At 43.9% G+C, this 20036-nt stretch overlaps 1 protein-coding gene across 4 annotated transcripts in view; it reads left to right on the plus strand.

Moving 5' to 3' along the window:
* LOC126177106 (Bardet-Biedl syndrome 1 protein homolog) overlaps positions 1–20036 on the plus strand; it is a 130343-nt gene that overhangs the window by 83066 nt on the left and 27241 nt on the right. For all 4 annotated transcript variants that reach the window (XM_049924371.1, XM_049924369.1, XM_049924372.1 and 1 more), the window contains one exon: positions 7423–7651. In XM_049924371.1, coding sequence (XP_049780328.1) covers positions 7423–7651 — 229 coding nt within the window. The remainder of the gene's footprint in view (positions 1–7422; positions 7652–20036) is intronic.

Here is a 20036-nt window from a genome sequence, read left to right on the forward strand (position 1 = left end):
TGATGCCGCGATGAAATCGTGAATTGCTGATGTTAGAAGCATTTGCTGTTCAATGAGATAGTTGCTCTACAGTAGCCATGGAAACCTGTGGGTCAACGATGAAAAGGAAAAATCCACTACCTCGTCGCCAATTGTTATAACGTACAGTTGAACACGTATGTTTCAAAAGAACACTATACATGTAAGTCACTGAGCTAGTTGACAAGCAAGACATGTGAACACGGTAACTTTGAAATGAGCACTGAGTCCAAGTCTAGTGACCGCTGGCCGCTTAGGTGGCGTGGCTGCTGCATGGCTGAAAGACAGCGCTGCATATAGAGGACGTGCGTAATTGCGCGGCGGCACTTTGAATGATTGGTGCGTCACAACACTTTTGCCCCCTTTGAAATTTTTGCACTGGTCTTGATAGAGGTGGCCTGTAGATGGCTAACGTCCATAGGCATTGTCTGACTGGCCGAGAAGTCTTGAAGAGGAGGCTTTCCGTATGGAGGGAAGTGTCCCCGATGATAACGGGTCAAGATGACAGGAGAAGTAGGGGTCAAATCTGCTGGGGCCCCATGCACCAATCTGCCTGTTGTGGCAAGTCTGGTTGATATAACAGGAGACATGGGCAATGTGTCGGCATCTGTAGGAGAAGGAGGCGAGTAGAGGTGCTCCAACAGATGATGGTCATCCAGTTCCTGCATGGGCACGTCTCCTGGTGGCGTCTGTTCTTGTGCTGGCACCGAGACTACAGTGAGAGCGCTGCGTTGTGAGTAATGAGAGGTTCCAAGATCCCGAGCATCATGTAGAGCTGAAGGTGGTGTAGCGGCAACCAGAACAGGCGTTGCCTGCACCCGAGGCCGAAGCTGATCCGAATTACACACAGCAACGCCCATGTCCATCTGGATTTCATACAGGCATCGGCCACAGTGTCGTGAGATGCGGCCTGGACTCCATGGTGACCTGCCATATCCCCGTACCCATACAAGGTCGCCGGTGGTGAACCGGCCAAGTGAAAGCACCCCTGGCCGTGAGGTGGAAGGCCGCAGAAGATGAAGTAGCGAGCGGGGCTGTCTGCCATGCAAGAGCTCAGCCGGGCTGTGGTCACCCATGGGGGTGAAACGGTAAGAAGCCACAAATTAGAGTAGCGCGTCATCAGCAGAAGAAGAAGTCAGGAGTTTCCTCATCTGAGCTTTAAATGTGCGGACCAGTCGTTCAGCCTCACCGTTAGATTGCGGATGGAACGGAGGGGCCGTGACATGCATGACGCCGAGACGAGCACAAAAATCCGCAAATTCGGAAGAGGCAAATTGTGGACCATTATCAGTAACAAGAGTATAGGGGAGGCCTTCCAAAGAAAAAATGCAGGCGAGAGCACTTGTGGTTGCTGCAGTGGTAGGCGACGTGCAACGGATAATGAAAGGAAAGTTAGAGTAGGCATCAATTACAAGTAGCCAATAAGTACCTAAAAAAGGTCCTGCGAAGTCAGCATGAATGCGCTCCCAGGGCTTCTCAGGCGAAGGCCATGGTGACGGAGATGACTTCGGTGCGGCGGCCTGTGATGCACAAGGGCCGCAGGCAGCAACCATGTGTGCTATTTCAGAGTCGATGCCAGGCCAGTACACATGACGGCGCGCCAGAGATTTTGTGCATGAGACACCCCAGTGCCCTTGGTGAAGGAGGCACAAGACCAAAGCACGCAAAGACGGAGGTACCGCAACATGCGGCCAAGCATTGTTGGTGGAAAGGAGGATAACACCATCTCTAGCCGTGAGACAGTAGCGAAAAGCGTAGTAGTTTCGCAATGGGTCAGAAGTCTTAGTGGACGGACAATCTGGCCAACCCCTTCTGAATACTGCTTAAAACCCAGGAGAGGGTAGTGTCAGAACCCGTAGCAGCCGCCAACAGGTCCCCGGTGATGGGGAACCCGTCCACAACCCGCTGCTCGGCAACATCCAGGTGGAAACACATAAGTTCGTCCCTATCAAATGCCAGATCAGGACCCATGGGAAGGCGAGACAGTGCATCAGCATTCACATGTTGAGCCATCGGCCGGAAATGAATCTCATAATTGAAACGAGACAAATAAAGGGCATAAGGCTGGAGGCGGTGTGCAGCCTTGTCGGGAAGCGACGTGGATGAATGAAACATGGAAACAAGTGGTTTGTGGTCCGTAACAAGATGAAATTTGGATCCATAAAGAAAAATACCAAACTTATGAAGAGCATAAACAATGGCCAAAGCTTCTTTTTCAATTTGAGAATATTTTCGTTGGGCGTCGGTAGGCGTTTTGGAGACGTAAGCAATGGGTTGTTCAGAACCGTCAGAAAAACAGTGCGCAAGGACTGCACCAACCCCGTATTGAGAGGTGTCCGTGGCAAGAACAAGATGTTGGCTAGGTCGATAAATGGCCAGGCGCGGGGCCTGTTTCTCAATTGCTGGAAAGCCGCATCGCATGATGCGGACCAGGGAAAAGGCACGTTTTTATGCAACAGGCGATGCAACTGCTAAGTCACCGAAGCCGCAGATGGAAAAAACCTGTGATAGTATGCTATTTTACCCAAGAAGGCCTGCAGTTCCTTAACAGATGTAGGGCAAGGAAGGGCATTGATCGCAGCGACAGTTTGCTGAAGTGGACGAATACCATCCCGAGAGAGTTGGAACCTCATGTATGTGATAGATGCCTGAAAATCTTGTGATTTCTGAAGATTACACTTAAGACCACAAGTCTTTATGACATGAAAAAGTGTGTGGAGGTTCTGAAGATGTTCTTCAGTGGTGGAGCCAGTGACAACAATGTTGTCCATGTAATTGATACACCCAGGGACAGGGAGCAATAATTGTTCCAAGAACCGCTGAAAGAGAGCAGGGGCGCTGGCAACCCCGAATGGCAATCGTTGGTATTGATAGAGGCCGAAAGGCTTGTTAAGGACCAGGAGCTGCCGGGAAGCAGTATCAAGAGGAAGTTGATAAGCTTCTGACAGGTCATTTTTAGAAAAATACTGGCCACCCGAATTTTAGTGAACAATTCTTCAGGTCAGGGCATAGGGTAAGTGCCGATGAGGCATTGTGCATTTACAGTGTCTTTAAAATCGCCACAGAGACGAGTATCACCATTGGGCTTAGCAACAACAACGTCAGGAGAGTACCACTTACTGGAAGTGACAGGAAGCAAGACCCCTGAAGTAGTGAGGCGATCCAGCTCCCATTTGACCTGATCACGAAGGGCCACAGGAATGGGCTGAGCCTGAAAAAACTTACGCCGAGCAGTGGGTTTGAGAGTGATATGAGCTTCAAAGTCGTTTGCATGGCCTAACCCAGGAGAAAAAAGGGACGAAAACGTTGTCGACATGGAATCCAATTGAGCATAAGGAATAGCATCAGAGACGATATTGACAGAGTCATCTATGGAGAACCCAAAAACGCGAAAGGCATCGAAACCAAAAAGATTTTCTGTGTTATTCTGGTCGACCACAAATATGGGAACAGTGCGAACGATGGATTTGTAAGATACCTCAGCATTAAATTGTCCCAAATGAGAAATCATCTGTTTATTGTACGTCTGTAATTGCCGAGTGACAGGTGATAGGAGTGGAGAACCCAACTGAAGATACATCCGAGAATTAATGATAGTGGCAGCAGAACCAGTATCCACTTGCATGCGAACATCCTGACCAAGGATTTGGACAGTGAGGAATAACTTCCCTGAAAGGGAAGAAGTGCAATTGACTGACGGCCCTATGTTGGGGACAATCCTCCCGTGGATGTTTCGTAAAACACTGCGGACATGAAGGAAGTTGCCGGGGGTTTTTATGCAGTTTCTTAGAGGTTTGTTTATGGTTAGGCCGAGGCTGCATGTGGGAGCGTACTCCGGCCACGTCGGCCGGCGGGGACATGTCGCACGTGTTGTCAACAGCGCACAGAGGTTGTATTTCCCTGACATCACCCCATGCCTCTATTTGTGCCTCAGCAGCGCAAGAAATTTCAGAAGACTGCGTGATGGATAAGACTTCATCTAGAGTCGGATTTGCCAACTGAAGGGCACGTTGCCTAACTTCTTTGTTGGGCGCCGACAGGATAATAGCATCCTGTACCATGGAATCGGCATAGGATTCTTTGTGAACGTCAGTAACAAATTGACACTTTCAACTGAGGCCGTGAAGTTCAGCAGCCCAAGCACGATAGGATTGATGCGGTTGTTTTTGACAATGCTGAAAGGCAACATGAGAGGCTACCACATGAGTTTGCTTTTGAAAATAGACAGACAGAAGTGAGCACATTTCAGCAATGGACAAAGACGCAGCATTTTTCAAAGGAGCCAATTGCGACAACAACCGATACAGGTAAGGTGAAATCCATGAAAGGAACAGAGACTTACATGTTTGTTCGTCTGTGAGATGAAATGCTAAGAAGTGCTGTCGAAGACGTTTTTTGGTATCAGACCAATCTTCTGCCGTCTCATCGTAAGGAGGAAAAGGAGGTATAGACAATGACGAGAAACGCCCCACATTTGATGCTGCGACGAAATCGCGAATTGCCGATGTCAGAAGCATTTGCTGTTCAATGAGATAGTTGCTCTACAGTAGCCATGGAAACCTGTGGGTCAACGATGAAAAGGAAAAATCCACTACCTCGTCGCCAATTGTTATAACGTACAGTTGAACATGTATATTTCAAAAGAACACTATACATGTAAGTCACTGAGCTAGTTGACAAGTAAGACATGTGAACACGGTAACATTGAAATGAGCACTGAGTCCAAGTCCAGCGGCCACTGGCCGGCTGGCCACTTAGGTGGCGAGGCTGTTGCATGGCTGGCAGACAGCGCCGCATGTAGAGGACGTGCATAATTGTGCGGTGGCACTTTGAAAGATCGGCATGTCACTACAAGAAGGAAATCAGTTATGTCCTTTCATGGTAAACAAGTTTAGATTGGAGAAGGAAATCAGTTATGTCCTTGGCATTTGTTTTAAGCATTTGCTTTATAATATTATTGTGCAAAGTGTACAGCAACATCCTCCATTATATCTTGGCAAAAGATCTAGCTGAGAACCCAGGAAAATCTGATCATGTGTAAAATCAGTAAGCAAGTCAAAGGCTTCTATCCAGCCAAGCATCAACCAGTTTCATGTGGCAATAGAAGACAGCAGAAGGAAAGGACATAGTAATAGGCATCCCTAGTGCAAGGGTGGAAAACAAATAAGTCGCCTTTTCCAGATGGAATCCCAGTTTGCTTTGACAGTTTAGGTGATCCTCTAAATAAGAAGGGTAAAAGAGCAGACCTGCAAAGTTTCAGATCAATATCTTTAACGCTTGTTTGCCGAGAATTATTAAACATATCCTGAGTTTGCATATAATGAATTTCCTTGAGACAGAAAAGCTTCTGCCTACAAATTAGCATACATTTAAAAAGAATCACTCGTGTGAAACTCAGCTTGCCCTTTCCTCACAACAGCCTGTGAACCGTGGACGAAGGACATCAGGCAGATTTCATTTTCCTAGATTTCCAGAAAGTGTTTGACACAGTGTACCACTACAGACTGTTAACAAAGGTCCAAGCAAACAGATTAGGTTCCCATATATGAGTGGTCTGAAGATTTCTTAAGAAATAGAACCCAGTATGTTGTCCTCAATGGTGGGTATTCATTAGAGAAACGGGTACCATCAAGAGTGCCCCAGGGAAGTGTAATAGGTCCACTCTTGTGTTCTGTGTATAGAAATGATATGATTAATAAGGTGAGCACCAAACTACAACTCTTTGCTGATGAAACTATAGTACACAGCATTTATAGTTGATGTGATGAATGGTAGGTTGCTCTGAATGTAGAAAAATGTAAGATAATACTGATGAGTAAGAAAAACAATTTTCAAATATTCTAATGCAGTATTAGTAGTGTGCTGGTTAACACAGTCATGTCAATTAAATATTTAGGCACAACACTGCAAAGTGATATGAAGTGCTATGTGCACAAAAGGAAAATAGTAGGAAAGGTGAATGCTTGACTTTGGTTTATTGGGGGAATTTTAGGCAAGTGTTAGCCCATCTACAAAGGAGACTGAATATCGAACACTTTTGCAACACATTTTTGAGTACTGCTTAAGTACTCAGATCAGATCAGACGAAGACATGGAAGCATTGAGAGGCGTGCCGCTAGATTTGTTACAAGTAGGTTTCATCGACAAGCAAGTGTTACAGATGTGCTTAGTGAACTCAAATGGGAATACCTGGAGGGAAGAGAACTTTTTTTGACAAACTATTCGGAAAATTTAGAGATCAAGCATTTGCAGCTGACTGCTGAATGATTCTGTTGTCACCAATGTACTTTTTGTGTAAGGACTACAAGGACAAGATAAGAGAAATGAGGGCTCATATGGAGGCATATAGATAGTCATTTTTCTCTGGAAGGGAAATCCTGCTCTTCTAGACTGCAATTCCAGTGTCTTAACAACTGCAGCACCTCACTTGGGTTTAAATGATAAAAGGAAAGCACCATACCCAATGACTCAAGCAGTGTGTAGAGAGAGAGTACAGAAAGAACACTGTGAAGAAGTGTTCAAAGTAGGTATTGTAGGTACAATTATTATGGTATATTAATAATTTTTACTTATGGACCGTCTGACAGCAACTGAATAAAACACAATTTTAGTGCCATACGCGTTTCGCCTTTATTTTCTGCAAGGCATCATCAGTGGCCTGGAATATGTACATATGTTAGCTATTTTATTTACATTTTTGTCATTGTGCCTATAGGTTATAAACAGTTCTGGTGGTTGGTATTTCCTATTAAGTAGTAATGTTTTGGACTGTACTTGCAGGTTGCGTGGACAATTTCCTACATATTACGCAACCTGTAAGTACAGTCCAAAACATTACTACTTAATAGGAAATACCAACCACCAGAACTGTTTATAACCTATAGGCACAATGACAAAAATGTAAATAAAATAGCTAACATATGTACATATTCCAGGCCACTGATGATGCCTTGCAGAAAATAAAGGCGAAACGCGTATGGCACTAAAATTGTGTTTTATTCAGTTGCTGTCAGACGGTCCATAAGTAAAAATTATTAATATACCGTAATATTGCGCGCAACTGAGGAGGATAGGACTATAAGATTGTAGGTACAAATTTATAACATATTCTTACAGAATGTTAAGTCTCATTTGCTGCTTAAAACAAACAAGGATATAATTAAACAGGAGCAGCAAAATTAGATCACATGGAATTTATTGTATATAATATGTTATTTATTTATATGTGCAATCAGAAGTCTTTTGTTTTCACATTTTTTTCCTTACTTATTTAATTTCTTTATTTTATGTCAGTGCTTTGGTATTTACTCAAATTTAATGATTTATTTCATGTCTGAGTAGCTTTGATTCACATGGTCTTACACAGTTTGGCTAGTAAATAAATACAACAGGTGTTTATCACAGGGACGCAGACAGTGGAAGCTACAAATGGAAAAGAATATCACAGCAATTGGCAGTGTTCATTTGCCTCAGCAAGGACTGTGCTTAGTGGCAGTTGCTCTCTCAGGTGGCTTGATTAAACTATATTCTGGCCAACAGCTTGTTGATACTATTGCAACTCCTGACACTGTCGCAGCATTAAGGTTTGGTCGCTTTGGACAGGAGGAGAACAGCTTAGTTCTCATTACTGTTGGTAAGTATTTAATAACCATGAGACTAGATTTTACTTTATTTTTGTTATTTTTCACTTCAGTACATAAGTTCTGTTCCTCCCCTACACGTTGGGTGTTTCAGTGCTGCCAAACCATTGAATGCGCATGAGAGAACTTCAGCAAAGTGAATGGCAACAATAAGAAGAATAATCAGTTCTTCATTTATTAAGAAATATATTGAAAACAAGAACCTCATTTAGTGGGAGATAAAATTGAAAGTTAAGTCATAAGGCATATCTGTTGCATCCCAGATCATTGTTTGACTTCGTTTAAATTCCTCTCCTCAACAGGCATGAGTCTCTTAACCCTGCACTTTAAGAAACATCACTTACCTTATGCACTTTACATATCTTTTTCTTTCTTCCTCATTATTTTTTATTGATAGAGTGCTTCACTACCCAAAGGGTTTTGCTGCATGGCCGTGTTCCCTGCAAGCAGCACAACTGGGTGTTGACACTGATCTTGGATGAAGCATGACATCCTTTCCTATCCTATACCAGTTTGTTTAGTCTGTCAAGCTTTTCAAGAAACCTGTGTAAAAGTGAAAACCAGTTTTCTGCTCTTCCAGCTGGTGCTATGACACTTCCTACTTTGAATTCCATTTCTCTTGCTAAAATACACTCAACTACTTTAAAGTCTCTTTGGGTTTGCTGCCGAATCCTAAAATCAACTTGACTCGATATTTCGGCGATCCAACTGGTTGCCATCTTGATGGAGAATGCTGCTTCTGTTGATGAGTCCCACTGAGAACTGATGCCAGGCTGCAAATTGACGTCCTATATAGGCTCTTCTGTGCAGCCCTGAGTGCAATATATCGTTGCGGCCAGTGTCTACTAAGGGCGGCACCACTCCCTGTCTTGGAGGGCAGCAACTGTGATGGGTGGTGCATGCACTGTGTACTGAACGGTGGCCTATATAGGACATTGATTTGCAGCCTAGCATCAGTTCTCTGTGGGACTCATCAGCAGAAGCAGCATTCTCCATGAAGATGGTGACCAGTTGTATCGCTGAAATATCGAGTCAAGTTGATTTTAGGATCCGGCAGCAAACCCGAAGAGACTTTCAAGACTTACTGTGCCAGGAAAGCCTATGAAGTTACACTCAACTATGTTGTATGTTAAAAACTTATTTTTGAGCAGTCACATGTCTCAGTATTATTAGTTTCTCAGAATGTGAACAATTAAGGCAAAGCCTGTTTAATTACTACACACTGATTATTAAACATATGTTGCAAGTTCATAATGAGTTTCTTTCACATTTGAGCAAGTCTTCCTACTGGAGTAAGTGTGTTGATTTATAATAGAAATCAATTATCATTTAGTCTCAGAGATAGCATTACCCAAACATTTTTATAGTAAAATCTATTTCAAATTCACTCCCTCTCATACTGCAGCTAGTGTCACATATTTCCTTCCTAATATTACGATGAAAGGGAAAATTAACTGCCATTGAAATAATGGCTTTATTTTTATTTTTATTTTTTAAGTGGCACTGTTGTCTAGTCAGAATTCACCAACTACTCTGACAAACTATATCAGTACTTTCATATATGAAAATCTCTTTTCACTTAAATACTTATAACAGTAAACTCTTTATTTCAGTTCACTTGAGACTCACAGAAAATGTAATTAACACCCTGCTCCCTTCCAAAGTACCAATCTCAAATGAACATAAAATGCCCTAGAAGTAATTTCAATTATGGTCTGCTTGAGCTGAACAGCACTAGCTATAATTTGTTGTAAACTTTACAGAAGTTGGCTACAGTAACCACTTCCACCTGTTTACGTATAACTTCATTCATTTCACATCCCACTGTGTGTGTGTGTGTGTGTGTGTGTGTGTGTGTGTGTGTGTGTGTGTGTGTGTGTGTCCAAGAAAAATTACAGTTTGAAAGAAAATGGCATCAAAGAAACAGTGCGCCAAAGCAGTGCTCTCATCAAAAAGTCAAAAGTTTGTCGTCACAGTTGATGGTAGCAGCAGTTCGCTCTGTGACTCAAGTGTGTTATGTCATGTATTCTTGTATGTACCAAGTTTCTATAAAATAAAGTGTGTTGTATTCTCTGTACCACTGTGTTATCTGTCATTTGCTATCACCGAAGTTCCACAGGTTCAAAAGTTTGACATGTAAGAAATGAGAAAAACATGTTATCAAAATTATCTTATGTCTTAAGTATAATTTCTGCCTATGTGAAGAATGTGCAGAAATAACTCTGGAATTCATAAGCAATGATTGTCCTTAGACATGCCGTGACTGTTTACAGATAGAAACAGCAGAATTACAGAGTGCAGTGAACTCGAGAGATGAAACTATTAAGTTACTGCAAAGCAACATAGAAACACCTGAAATTGAAATATTACCACTAAAGAAAATAAATGCTAATCTAGGAACCAAACCAATGTCTTATGTTTGCAAAAAGTAAGAACCAAACCCATAGTGCCTGACAGTAAACAAATTGTGGCCATTGTTTCTAATGACATTACAACAAATGAACTACTCAAGAAAGCAGTATTCAAATTGCAGTAGCCACCAGAAAGATCGCAGGAGGCGCACATCGGCACGGTGCGTCACGGACAGTAGTTGCCGCAAGTAAAGTCCCATCCATCAGAGGGCACGCAAGAATTCGGCTGCGACCTCTGCCGGCTGAACAACAACAACTCAGGCAGCATGGGCCATGCCCAGTCAGTTTTACATTGGGCATGCCTAGCAGACAGTTCCCGGACTACACTACGCGAAGTGCGACAGACAACGTTTACTGGCGTCTCCGCAGTTATGGTAAACAGTTCATTCTCCTACTGGGTCAATTCACTACTGACGTTACTTACAAATCAGTCACTCGGCGACAAGTAGGGTTGTTCTTTCACATGTTGCGTCAGTGTTCCAGTTTCGCAGCTTATCCACAGCATGGAGGATTTAGTGCAGGTTTTGATTGAGCAGCAGAAGGAGCTCATGGCAACCATGACACAAGCACTTCTGGCATTGCTCTCCATGCAGTCTGCTCCAGCGCCGTTCCCTCCTCCCTTCCCCCTGTATGATGAGACGGCTGAGGATTGGGACACATATGAACATCGCCTTCGGCAGCATTTCCAGGCATTTTATGTTGCTGATGCAGAGGTATGTCGTGCTCTTTTCTTGTCTTGGATATCTCCCTCGCTGTATCAAGTTTTGCGGCAGCTAGTGCCATTGCAGGAACCCTCATCCTTGTCTTTTGACGCATTGTGTTCATTGCTGTCTTCATATTATCGCCGCCACACGCATATTGTGGCGGCTAGGGTTGAGTTCTATCAATGCCAGAAACAGCCCCATCAGTCTTACCAGCTGTGGCCCGCTACCCTGCACGGTCTTAGTCGCAAGTGTCATTTTGTCATGGAGCAGTCGCGAGAGTCGTATGCCCACATTATGGTGCGAGACGTCATTGTTCGTTTGGCCCCTGATAGGGAGGACTGGCAATGGGCCCTGCAGTTGGAAGACCCTTCTCTTGAGGAAGTCCTGTCCATTGCTCAATTATATGAAGTCTCTCACGCCTCAGGTCAACAGTTGGAAGCGTGGTGCGACATTGCAGCAGTTCAGGGCGGTGTGGCCGCGTCCACTGCATCTGGGGTGGACAATGTGCGAGCAGTACAATCCGGCCATTTCAGCCACTCCCGCACGGCACATAAACAGAGTTCCGGCCGCCGGCCCCTGTTACCATCCTGTGCGTTGTGCTATATACATCATGATTGGTCAGAGTGCCCCAAGCGTTGGGCCGTTGGTCGCAAATGTAATAAAAAAGGACACATTGCTGAAGTTTTCCACTCAGCCTCAAAAGAATCGAAGGAAGCAGGTACAGAGGACATGGACATTGACATTCAGGAAGTTTCATCAGGCCAGGCTCCCGACGCATCGGCACACAAACTCTTTATCGAGGTGTCGGTTCAGTTGCGCTGACTACAACTGCAAGTAGATACGGGCGCGGCAGTTTTCTTATTGAATACACAAACTTACTCCGACCTTGGGTGGCCCCCATTGGCTCTAGTTTACTGGCGTCTCCGCAGTTATGGTAAACAGTTCATTCTCCTACTGGGTCAATTCACTACTGACGTTACTTACAAATCAGTCACTCGGCATCTTACTTTTATTGTTGTCAGTGATGCGAGCTCCGCTAACCTTTTTGGATTGGATGCCTTTCAAGCGTTCGGTTTTTCTATCGCAGACACCATACAGTTGGTCTCCGAAGACGTTCCCTATCAATCATTGGAATCTTTGACCTCTGACTTTAAGGATATCTTTGAGGAGGGCCTGGGGCGTGTTTCCGACTTTGAAGCTCATTTAACATTGAAGGCATCGGCTCACCCGTGTTTGCTACGCGCGAGGCAGATCCCCTTGGCTCTCCGCACTCAGGTAAAAGCAGAGGTAGACCAGCTGACAGCCCTCGGGGTCGTTCTTCCCATTTCTTCTAGTGAGTGGGCTTCACCCCTCGTTATTGTCAGGAAACCCTCGGGAAAATTAAGTCTTTGTGGTGATTTCAAGGCCACCATTAATTCCCAATTGGTGGTGGACACCTATCCCTTGCCTCGTTCTGATGAATTGTTCTCCAACGTAGCGGGAGGCCAATATTTTTCGAAAATCGATCTTTCAGAGGCTTATCATCAGATACCACTTGATGAGGACTCCAAACGGCTGGCGGTCGTCAACACCCCGTTTGGCCTTTACCAATACCAGTGGTTGGCCTTCGGAATATCCAGTGCCCCGACAATATTTCAGTTTTATCTTGAGCATGTCATGTTGATAATCCATCATTGTATTAATTACCTGGACAACATAATTGTCACAGGCCGCAGCACAAAGGAACACTTGCACAACCTTTGAACCCTCTTTCTCAAATTCAGGTCCGTGGGCCTGCGTTGCAACCTGCATAAGTCGAACTTCTTCCAACTGTCCATTGAGTATGTGGGCTACACCATCTCTTGGCACGGCGTCCAGCTGCCAGGAAGTTTGGTCCAAGGTATCGTCAACCTTCCGTGGCATGCTTCACTGAAGGAGTTACAAGCTTTTTTAGGCAAGATTGCCTATTACCACCGGTTCATTCCCAGGGCTTCCACCATAGCCCATCCTCTGTACTGCCTTCTGCGCAAGGGTGTTCCTTTTGGTTGGTCGCCTGCATGCAAGTGAGCGTTCACCTCATTGAAGGGCCTGCTCACGTCAGCGCCTTGTTTGACTACTTTTGACCCCAATAAGCCGTTGGTCCTGGCTACAGATGCTTCGCAGTATGGGGTGGGGACGGTCCTGGCCCACCGCAATGCCTATGGCTCCGAGCAGCCATTGGCGTTTGCGTCTAAAACTCTTAGTCCCGCGCGGTCCCATTACTCCCAAGTGGAAAAAAGAGGCTTTGGCCCTTGTCTACGCAGTTACCAAGTTTCACCCTTTCTTGTATGACACGAAGTTTCTGTTAATCACTAACCATAAGGCACTAATATCGTTATTTGGCCCCGCCTCTCAGATTCCGGATAGGGTGGCCCACAGACTGCAACGCTGTGTCTTGTTCCTATCTAAGTACCATTATGACATTCATTTTCACCCTACCAGACAGCACGTCAATGCCAACGCTCTTTCCCGTCTTCTGGTGGGCCCGGATCCTAAGTTTGACCTGGAGGAGATTATGTGTTTTCATTTGGATGTGGCGTCCCGCCAAGCGGTTGACAGCTTCCCGATCACTAGTTCTACAGTCGCCACGGAAACGGCAGCTGAAGGGAGGTCCTCACGTTATTACATGAGGGGCACTGGGGTGTTTCCCGTAATAAAACCTTGGCTCGCAGACATGTGTACTGGCCTGGTATTGACAGAGAAATTGAGCACTTGATGGCCACCTGTTCCCAGTGTGTGAGCCAACAGGCGTCTCCAAGGTCAGCGTTCTCTTCATGGTTTCTCAATGGCTTTTGGCTCATTGTCATTGATGCTTATTCCCAATTCCCATATGTGGTTCGCTGCTCCTCAACCATTTCAGAAGTTGCAATCCAGGCACTCGCAAAAATCTTTTCTGTGGAAGGTCTGCCAGTCACCCTGGTATCGGACAATACACCTCAGTTTATTTCGCAGGCCTTCCAGGATTTTTGTAGGCACTTTGATATTCAGCACGTTTGCTCTCCCCCCTTTCATCCACATTCGAATGGGGAAGCTGAGCGCATGGTGTTCACATTTAAGATGCAGATGAAAAAGTATGTGCACGAATTTCCTGCGGAGGAGGCATTGATGTTTTTGCTGACGGCATACCGGACCACACCGATGGGAGAACGCAGCCCCACAGAGCTCCTCCATGGGCGCCAACTTAAGACTCTGCTGCACCTCCTCCTGCCTGGTCCTCGCCAGTCTTTGCAAAACGGGGTACCCGGCTTTCCACCGGGTATGTCGGTCTGGGCATGTGGGTTTGGTCTCAATCCACGTTGGATACCAGCAGTGGTCCAGCGCCGCAATGGCCGCCGGCTCTATACCTTGCAGGCAGGGGACCAGGAGGTGCGTCGTCACCAAAATCAGCTACGTCCATGTTTGGGCACCCACCCTCCAACCCCTCAGGCACCGGCTTCCCCATTGCCAGCACCCGTGTTGTTTTCTCAGGGGACACTACTGCCCGTCCCCCCTGTGACTTGGCCACACTGCGATGGTTCTCAGCCTTGGTGGCCTCCAGTAGCTCCAGCATCAGCATCACCATCATTAGAGATGCCCCGGGTCTGGTGGTGGGACGACGGGGTCCTCTTCATGTGGGTCATTCCAACTGTATTCGAAGGTTCCGGCTCGAGGGTTGGCAGATCCCCTCGACTCCAGCATTCCGTGTAAGTCATCACTACTGCATGACGCTCCACCTTCCAACGCAGTGGATCACAGTGGCTTCACCCCCCGAAGGAGGAGGAGTGCAGTAGTCACAGAAAGACCACGGGAGGCACACATCGGCACAGCGCATCATGGACAGTAGTTGCCGCAGGTAAAGTCTTGTCCACCAGAGGGCACGCGAGAATTCGGCCGCACCCTCTGCCAGCGGAACAACAACAACTCAGGCAGCACAGGCCGTGCCCAGTCAGTTTTATATTGGGCATGCCTAGCAGACAGTTCCCGGTCTACACTACATGAAGTATGACGGACAACGTGAATCATGTCAATACACAAATGCAAATGGAAGACAATGAAGCACAATAAAAGAGAAAAAAATGGCATTGATATTGAAGCATCAAAATCGTGAGATGAAACCATATTACCCAAGAAATATCTGATGATAGGTGATGTTCTGTTAAAAAATGTACTAGTTCCAGATTGCTAAGTCAACATTTCTCCTGAGATTAGAACTAGCCAACACAATTAATACATTAAAAATATTGCAACATTGAAAACGGGGTGCACAAATAAATCCAGTGCAATCCAGACAACATTATAATAAGGTATTCAGTCACAATGTGATGGTTCTATATGAAATAGTAGTAAACAAGAACTTATCAACAAAACTAGAAACTTGATTCATTAGCAAAAAGTGTTTATGCATATTGTAAATAGGATGTTGGTAAGTGAGAAATACATTTGCAAAATAAACAGTGGCATAAGAAAACAATGCAACAGGATCAGAGCAATATTCGTCAACCGAAAAAAAAAAAAAAAAATTAAATAATAAATATTTAGTAAGGGATGGTTTTGATTTGAGTATACTAGACACTGCATCTTCAAGTAAAACGTGTATCTGCAAAAACATAAACAGGGGAACCTGTTGGGGGTGGTAAACTAGATAGTAAACAGAAAAATGTCCATAATTCTGCAGCATCTAAAACTCATACATCACAGAAAAGTTGTGAAAAGGTAGACATTTGGTAGAAACATCCTAAAGAAACAAAAACAAATAGGTATCACTAAAGTGCAACATCAAAATATTCAGTACCTAAACAACAAGTACATACAATTACAGCAAACACTAAGTGAGGAAAATGTAGATGTGATCATTCTTACAGTACCGTACATAGCCTGTTGAATTATTTAATCACTGTGACTAAACCTGTGACCTGGTGGCTTTACCATGTAATGTAAAGACCACCTAAATTTCATAAAACTGCATCTCATCACAGAACTCATTGTAGAAGCAATATTTGAAATTTCACGAATAAAGCTAATGGTAAACAAAATACCCTTGATTTTTGCAGGTTTGTACAGATCTCCTAGTAACATAGTTGATGAAAAAATGATTGACATTTAATGTAGGAAATGTAACAACATGGGTATGGATTTAGCTGGTGATTTTAATACAGATTCTGTGAAGCATATTTAAGATTAGGGAGTTAAATGATATTCTGGGTAGTTATGTTTTGTCATTCTGAGTTGATGGGCCAACTAGACTAAGTAAAAGCACCTCTAGCTACATAGATCACATTTACACCATTTTAGATAACTTTAGAGTTGATATAATAAACTTTCACCTAATACACAATTCACAAAGTATGCATGAGGCTAAGGAAAATGAATGTGTAATTGAAAACTCTTTAGAGAAGTTAGAGTCTACATTGCAGTCTGAGACATGAATTAATGTACAAGGTGGGCCATAACTCAATTGTCACTCACAATTCCTAGACATTGTTTTATGTAGTGTAGTGGTAGTCAGTTCTGTACTTGACTAATATGTCAAGACAGGTAACAGTAGCAGGTTTAGGATATGTGTGTGTTGTTATCTGAGAAACACTGAATAGAAAGTTAACTATAGAACAGCATGTATTTGTTTTGCAAGCTTTATGGAATATGACCATAGTTTCAGTGATGTTTGTGATTTGTCTGTGAAATGGTCTCCACACATCCAACTCTCATCTTGACAAGGTATTCACAAATTAAATTTAAGACATAAAGAGAATGGGTTAGTATTGGAAATTCCTCATTTGGGTAGGCAAAAGTCTGTGTCTATTATTACAGATGAGAACCTTAATGTTGTCACACTGGCTTTTGTGCAATTACTGACTCAATCTCAGAGAAATTCTTCGAAGGAGTATGGAATAGCAAAAACAAGTGTGTAAGGATTCTGAAGAGCTGAAATTGAGACTATATAGGTCTACTTTACTACAAGGCTAAATGATGTTCCAAACTCACATAGGGAACTCTGCAAGTGTACATAGTCTGACAAGAAGTCAGTCCCAATTTTTAGAAAAGCATTCTTTGGAGTGACGAAGTGACTTTCAGGTTGAATGGCATCAGGAACTGACATATCTGTGTCTACTGAAATTCTGCATCTGCAGCCTGTTAAGAAAAAGCTGATATGACAACAAGATATAACAACCTTATGGAGTTATTGTGAGCTTTGATGAATGGATTACCAGTGTAAAAAATTAATTTTGTTCCATGAAGATACATAATATTGAGCATTTGAAGAAATGAATCCAATCAGAATTCGAAAACCTACAGTCACAAAATTTGTAAATCATCATTGAAAAAATGCAGTGTTTGCTTAGAACAGTATGGAAGCCACTTTGAGCACCTTTTGTAAGCTCATTGAACTCTGCATGTATTTATGTATTGATAATAAATTTGTACTTTCATTTATTTAGTATTTATGCCCCAAGCACATTTTGGTAACTGACTTACGGCCCCCGTATGTCATCCAGAAAATGTTGCAGACTAGTGGAATAACTTTTGTAACACTTTATGTGCCTATTTCATTATAACATGTCCAATTACTGTCAAAAAGAAAACTGTTCACAACCATGTAAGACTGCCATCTGAATATTACTTGGAAAATGTACACTGCTCAGCAAAACTGAAGGACAAGGTAGGTAAAGTAACAGCATATTAAGAACTCAGTGGACATGAATGAAAGTGCTGGATCATATTGCCAGAGGCCTCCCAATCGTGCACAGAAGACTGGACGTCATGTGGCACGAGATCAGCATGACTATAATAACATGGCTCAGAGACAAAATTTGAATGACTTCACATGGGAAAGACTCATCAGGATACTGGAAGAAGGAGGAAGTGTGACAAGTGTCACACTGGTGTTCTGTATTGCTCACATCATTTCTTCATGTGTATGGGGAATGTTCTAAACCACAGGCACTGCTTCCCAAATGAGATAAGGTTGTTGACCATGGTAAACTCCAGTAGTAAATGATTGCTACACTATGCAATGGGCAAGAAGGGATCCACACTAAACAGCAGATGCAATTGCATCACATTTAACAGGACTGCAAGTCACACTCCACAGTGATCTGGTGTCTGCGTGAGGTGGGGGTGGGGGTGCGTGGGGGGGGGTCTCCTTATGTGCCTGTACATTCCATTGACACCTGCACGTAGGCAGTATCATTTGGATGGTGCCTAGAATATAGGGACTGGACCAAAGAGCAGTGGCATCATGGGCTTTTCCTAGATGAGAGTGGTTTCAGTCAGAGAAGGGTTCTGGATGCATCCTCATATGACAAGAGATGGGAACACCTAAGGCACCCAGGAACATGGTTGAAGATGATTGTTTTGGCAGTCCAGGTGTGACTTCATTTTTATGCATGACAATGTGTGACAGCATTGAATGGCGCAGGAGGAAAAGTTCTTGGAACAAGTGAACAGTCAATGAATGGATTGGCCTGGCTGTTCTCCCGGCTCAGATCCCTCCAGATACATGTGGGAAGCATTGGAGATGTATGCTGCAGCACATCCACATGCACCAACAACCATTCAGCAGTTGTAATTTACACTGGTGGTGGAATGGAACGCCCCTCCCTCCTCAAGAACTCCTTAACCATCTTTGTAGCCTGCACAAGAGCATGTTGTAGAGCAAGCATTGCCATCCACAGTGATCACACTTTCTATTGTAGACATGTCCCATTTTTTGTAATGTCCAGGGTACCATCATAACTCTTGGTAACATCAGTGTAATTATTGTCTTCAATTAAAGTGTTGTTTTTCTTCATCCTATTGCATATTTCTATTTTACCTTGTGTACTATACTGTTGCAGTTCTTTCTATGTATGGAGCAAGTTTCATCAAGCTATGCTGACAGATGCAAAAGTTGCTTTTGTACTTATATCCAACTGAAGAGGAAAATGAATGTCTTAGACTCTGAATGCATTTAACAAATATTTTGTTATTTCAGATAGCTTATGTGTGAACCCTGTTTCTCATGTTTACATTGTGGCAGCCATGCTGCAACATTGTGTGAACAGATCAGAGCTGCTCACAGACAGCACAAGCTAGCTGCTTCAGGTGTCCACTGGAATGCATGCTTACTGATAGGCAAAATGCTGGCAATGTTATGGCATGCATGGGTGCAAGTCATCAAAAAGTAGCAGCAGTGTGAGCTGAATGACATTTCTTTACAGCCAAATTTTCTAGATTCTGTTTCTTCAGGCTGCCGACAACTTGCAACAAGTTTAACATGAGCTCCCCACTCACGTGTATGTCTGTACACACAACCACTGTTTTTCCACAGCCTCGCATTCATGCGACACATTAGTATCACTGAGGAGTCTGTACCCTGTGGGATCAGTGTTCAAACATAACTTGGGCTAATGCTAATTACTGCGGTCATGTGATCACCAGTGCATAAATATTACAAACTGAAATCACTGTCAGCTGGTCATGTACTCAAATGTGCTAAATCAAAAGCATTACTTGGCAGATGTGCTATTCACCAATTATCCTCACCACAGCCTACATCCTGAAGATAGTGCATTGGGTGGGGGGACACTAAAGCTGCCTCACTGTACGACTGCCTTGTAAGCAACAAAAATATGCATTTCAGCTTCACTGGTGAATGAAAAGTGATCTGTAGGCTAAACACTTGGTGTCTTATGAACCTTACCATGTGATTGTAGAACTGCGAATGGTCTAACACTTACGTCTTTGCATATAAACTGTGTTTTGGTCTGGACAAGCCCTTGACAACAACAGGTGAAAGATAACATATGAGCTGTCAGGGTGCAACCAGAGGCTGGAGAGTGAGCTAAAGGCACTCTCCGCACACGTGGACTCTGCCCACCCAGAGCCAGCTCGGGAAAACTTCTGTGTGCAAAGTACAACCACACCAACACAGCCTTCTGTTATGGGAGTGCCAACAAGCACAGAACTTACGGGTGATGATTACCGTATTTACTCGAATCTAAGCCGCACTTTTTTTCCATTTTTTGTAATCCGAAAAACCGCCTGCGGCTTAGAATTGAGTGCAACGCAAGCAGAAGTTCTGAAAAATGTTGGTAGGTGCCGCCACAACTAACTTCTGCCGTCGAATATATGTAGCGCGACAGAGGCATGCTTTGTAGGCACAAAGATAAATACTGGCGCCAAAACCTCTGCGTCAGTAAATAAATTAAAAAAAAAAGGGTGGAAGACGAGCTTTTTGTTCTCTGCCCCGAGTTTCAACCACTGCATTTTCATACATTATCCAACGA

The sequence above is a fragment of the Schistocerca cancellata genome, chromosome 3, assembly GCF_023864275.1.
Source record: "Schistocerca cancellata isolate TAMUIC-IGC-003103 chromosome 3, iqSchCanc2.1, whole genome shotgun sequence".
Taxonomy (NCBI): Eukaryota; Metazoa; Arthropoda; class Insecta; order Orthoptera; family Acrididae; genus Schistocerca; species Schistocerca cancellata.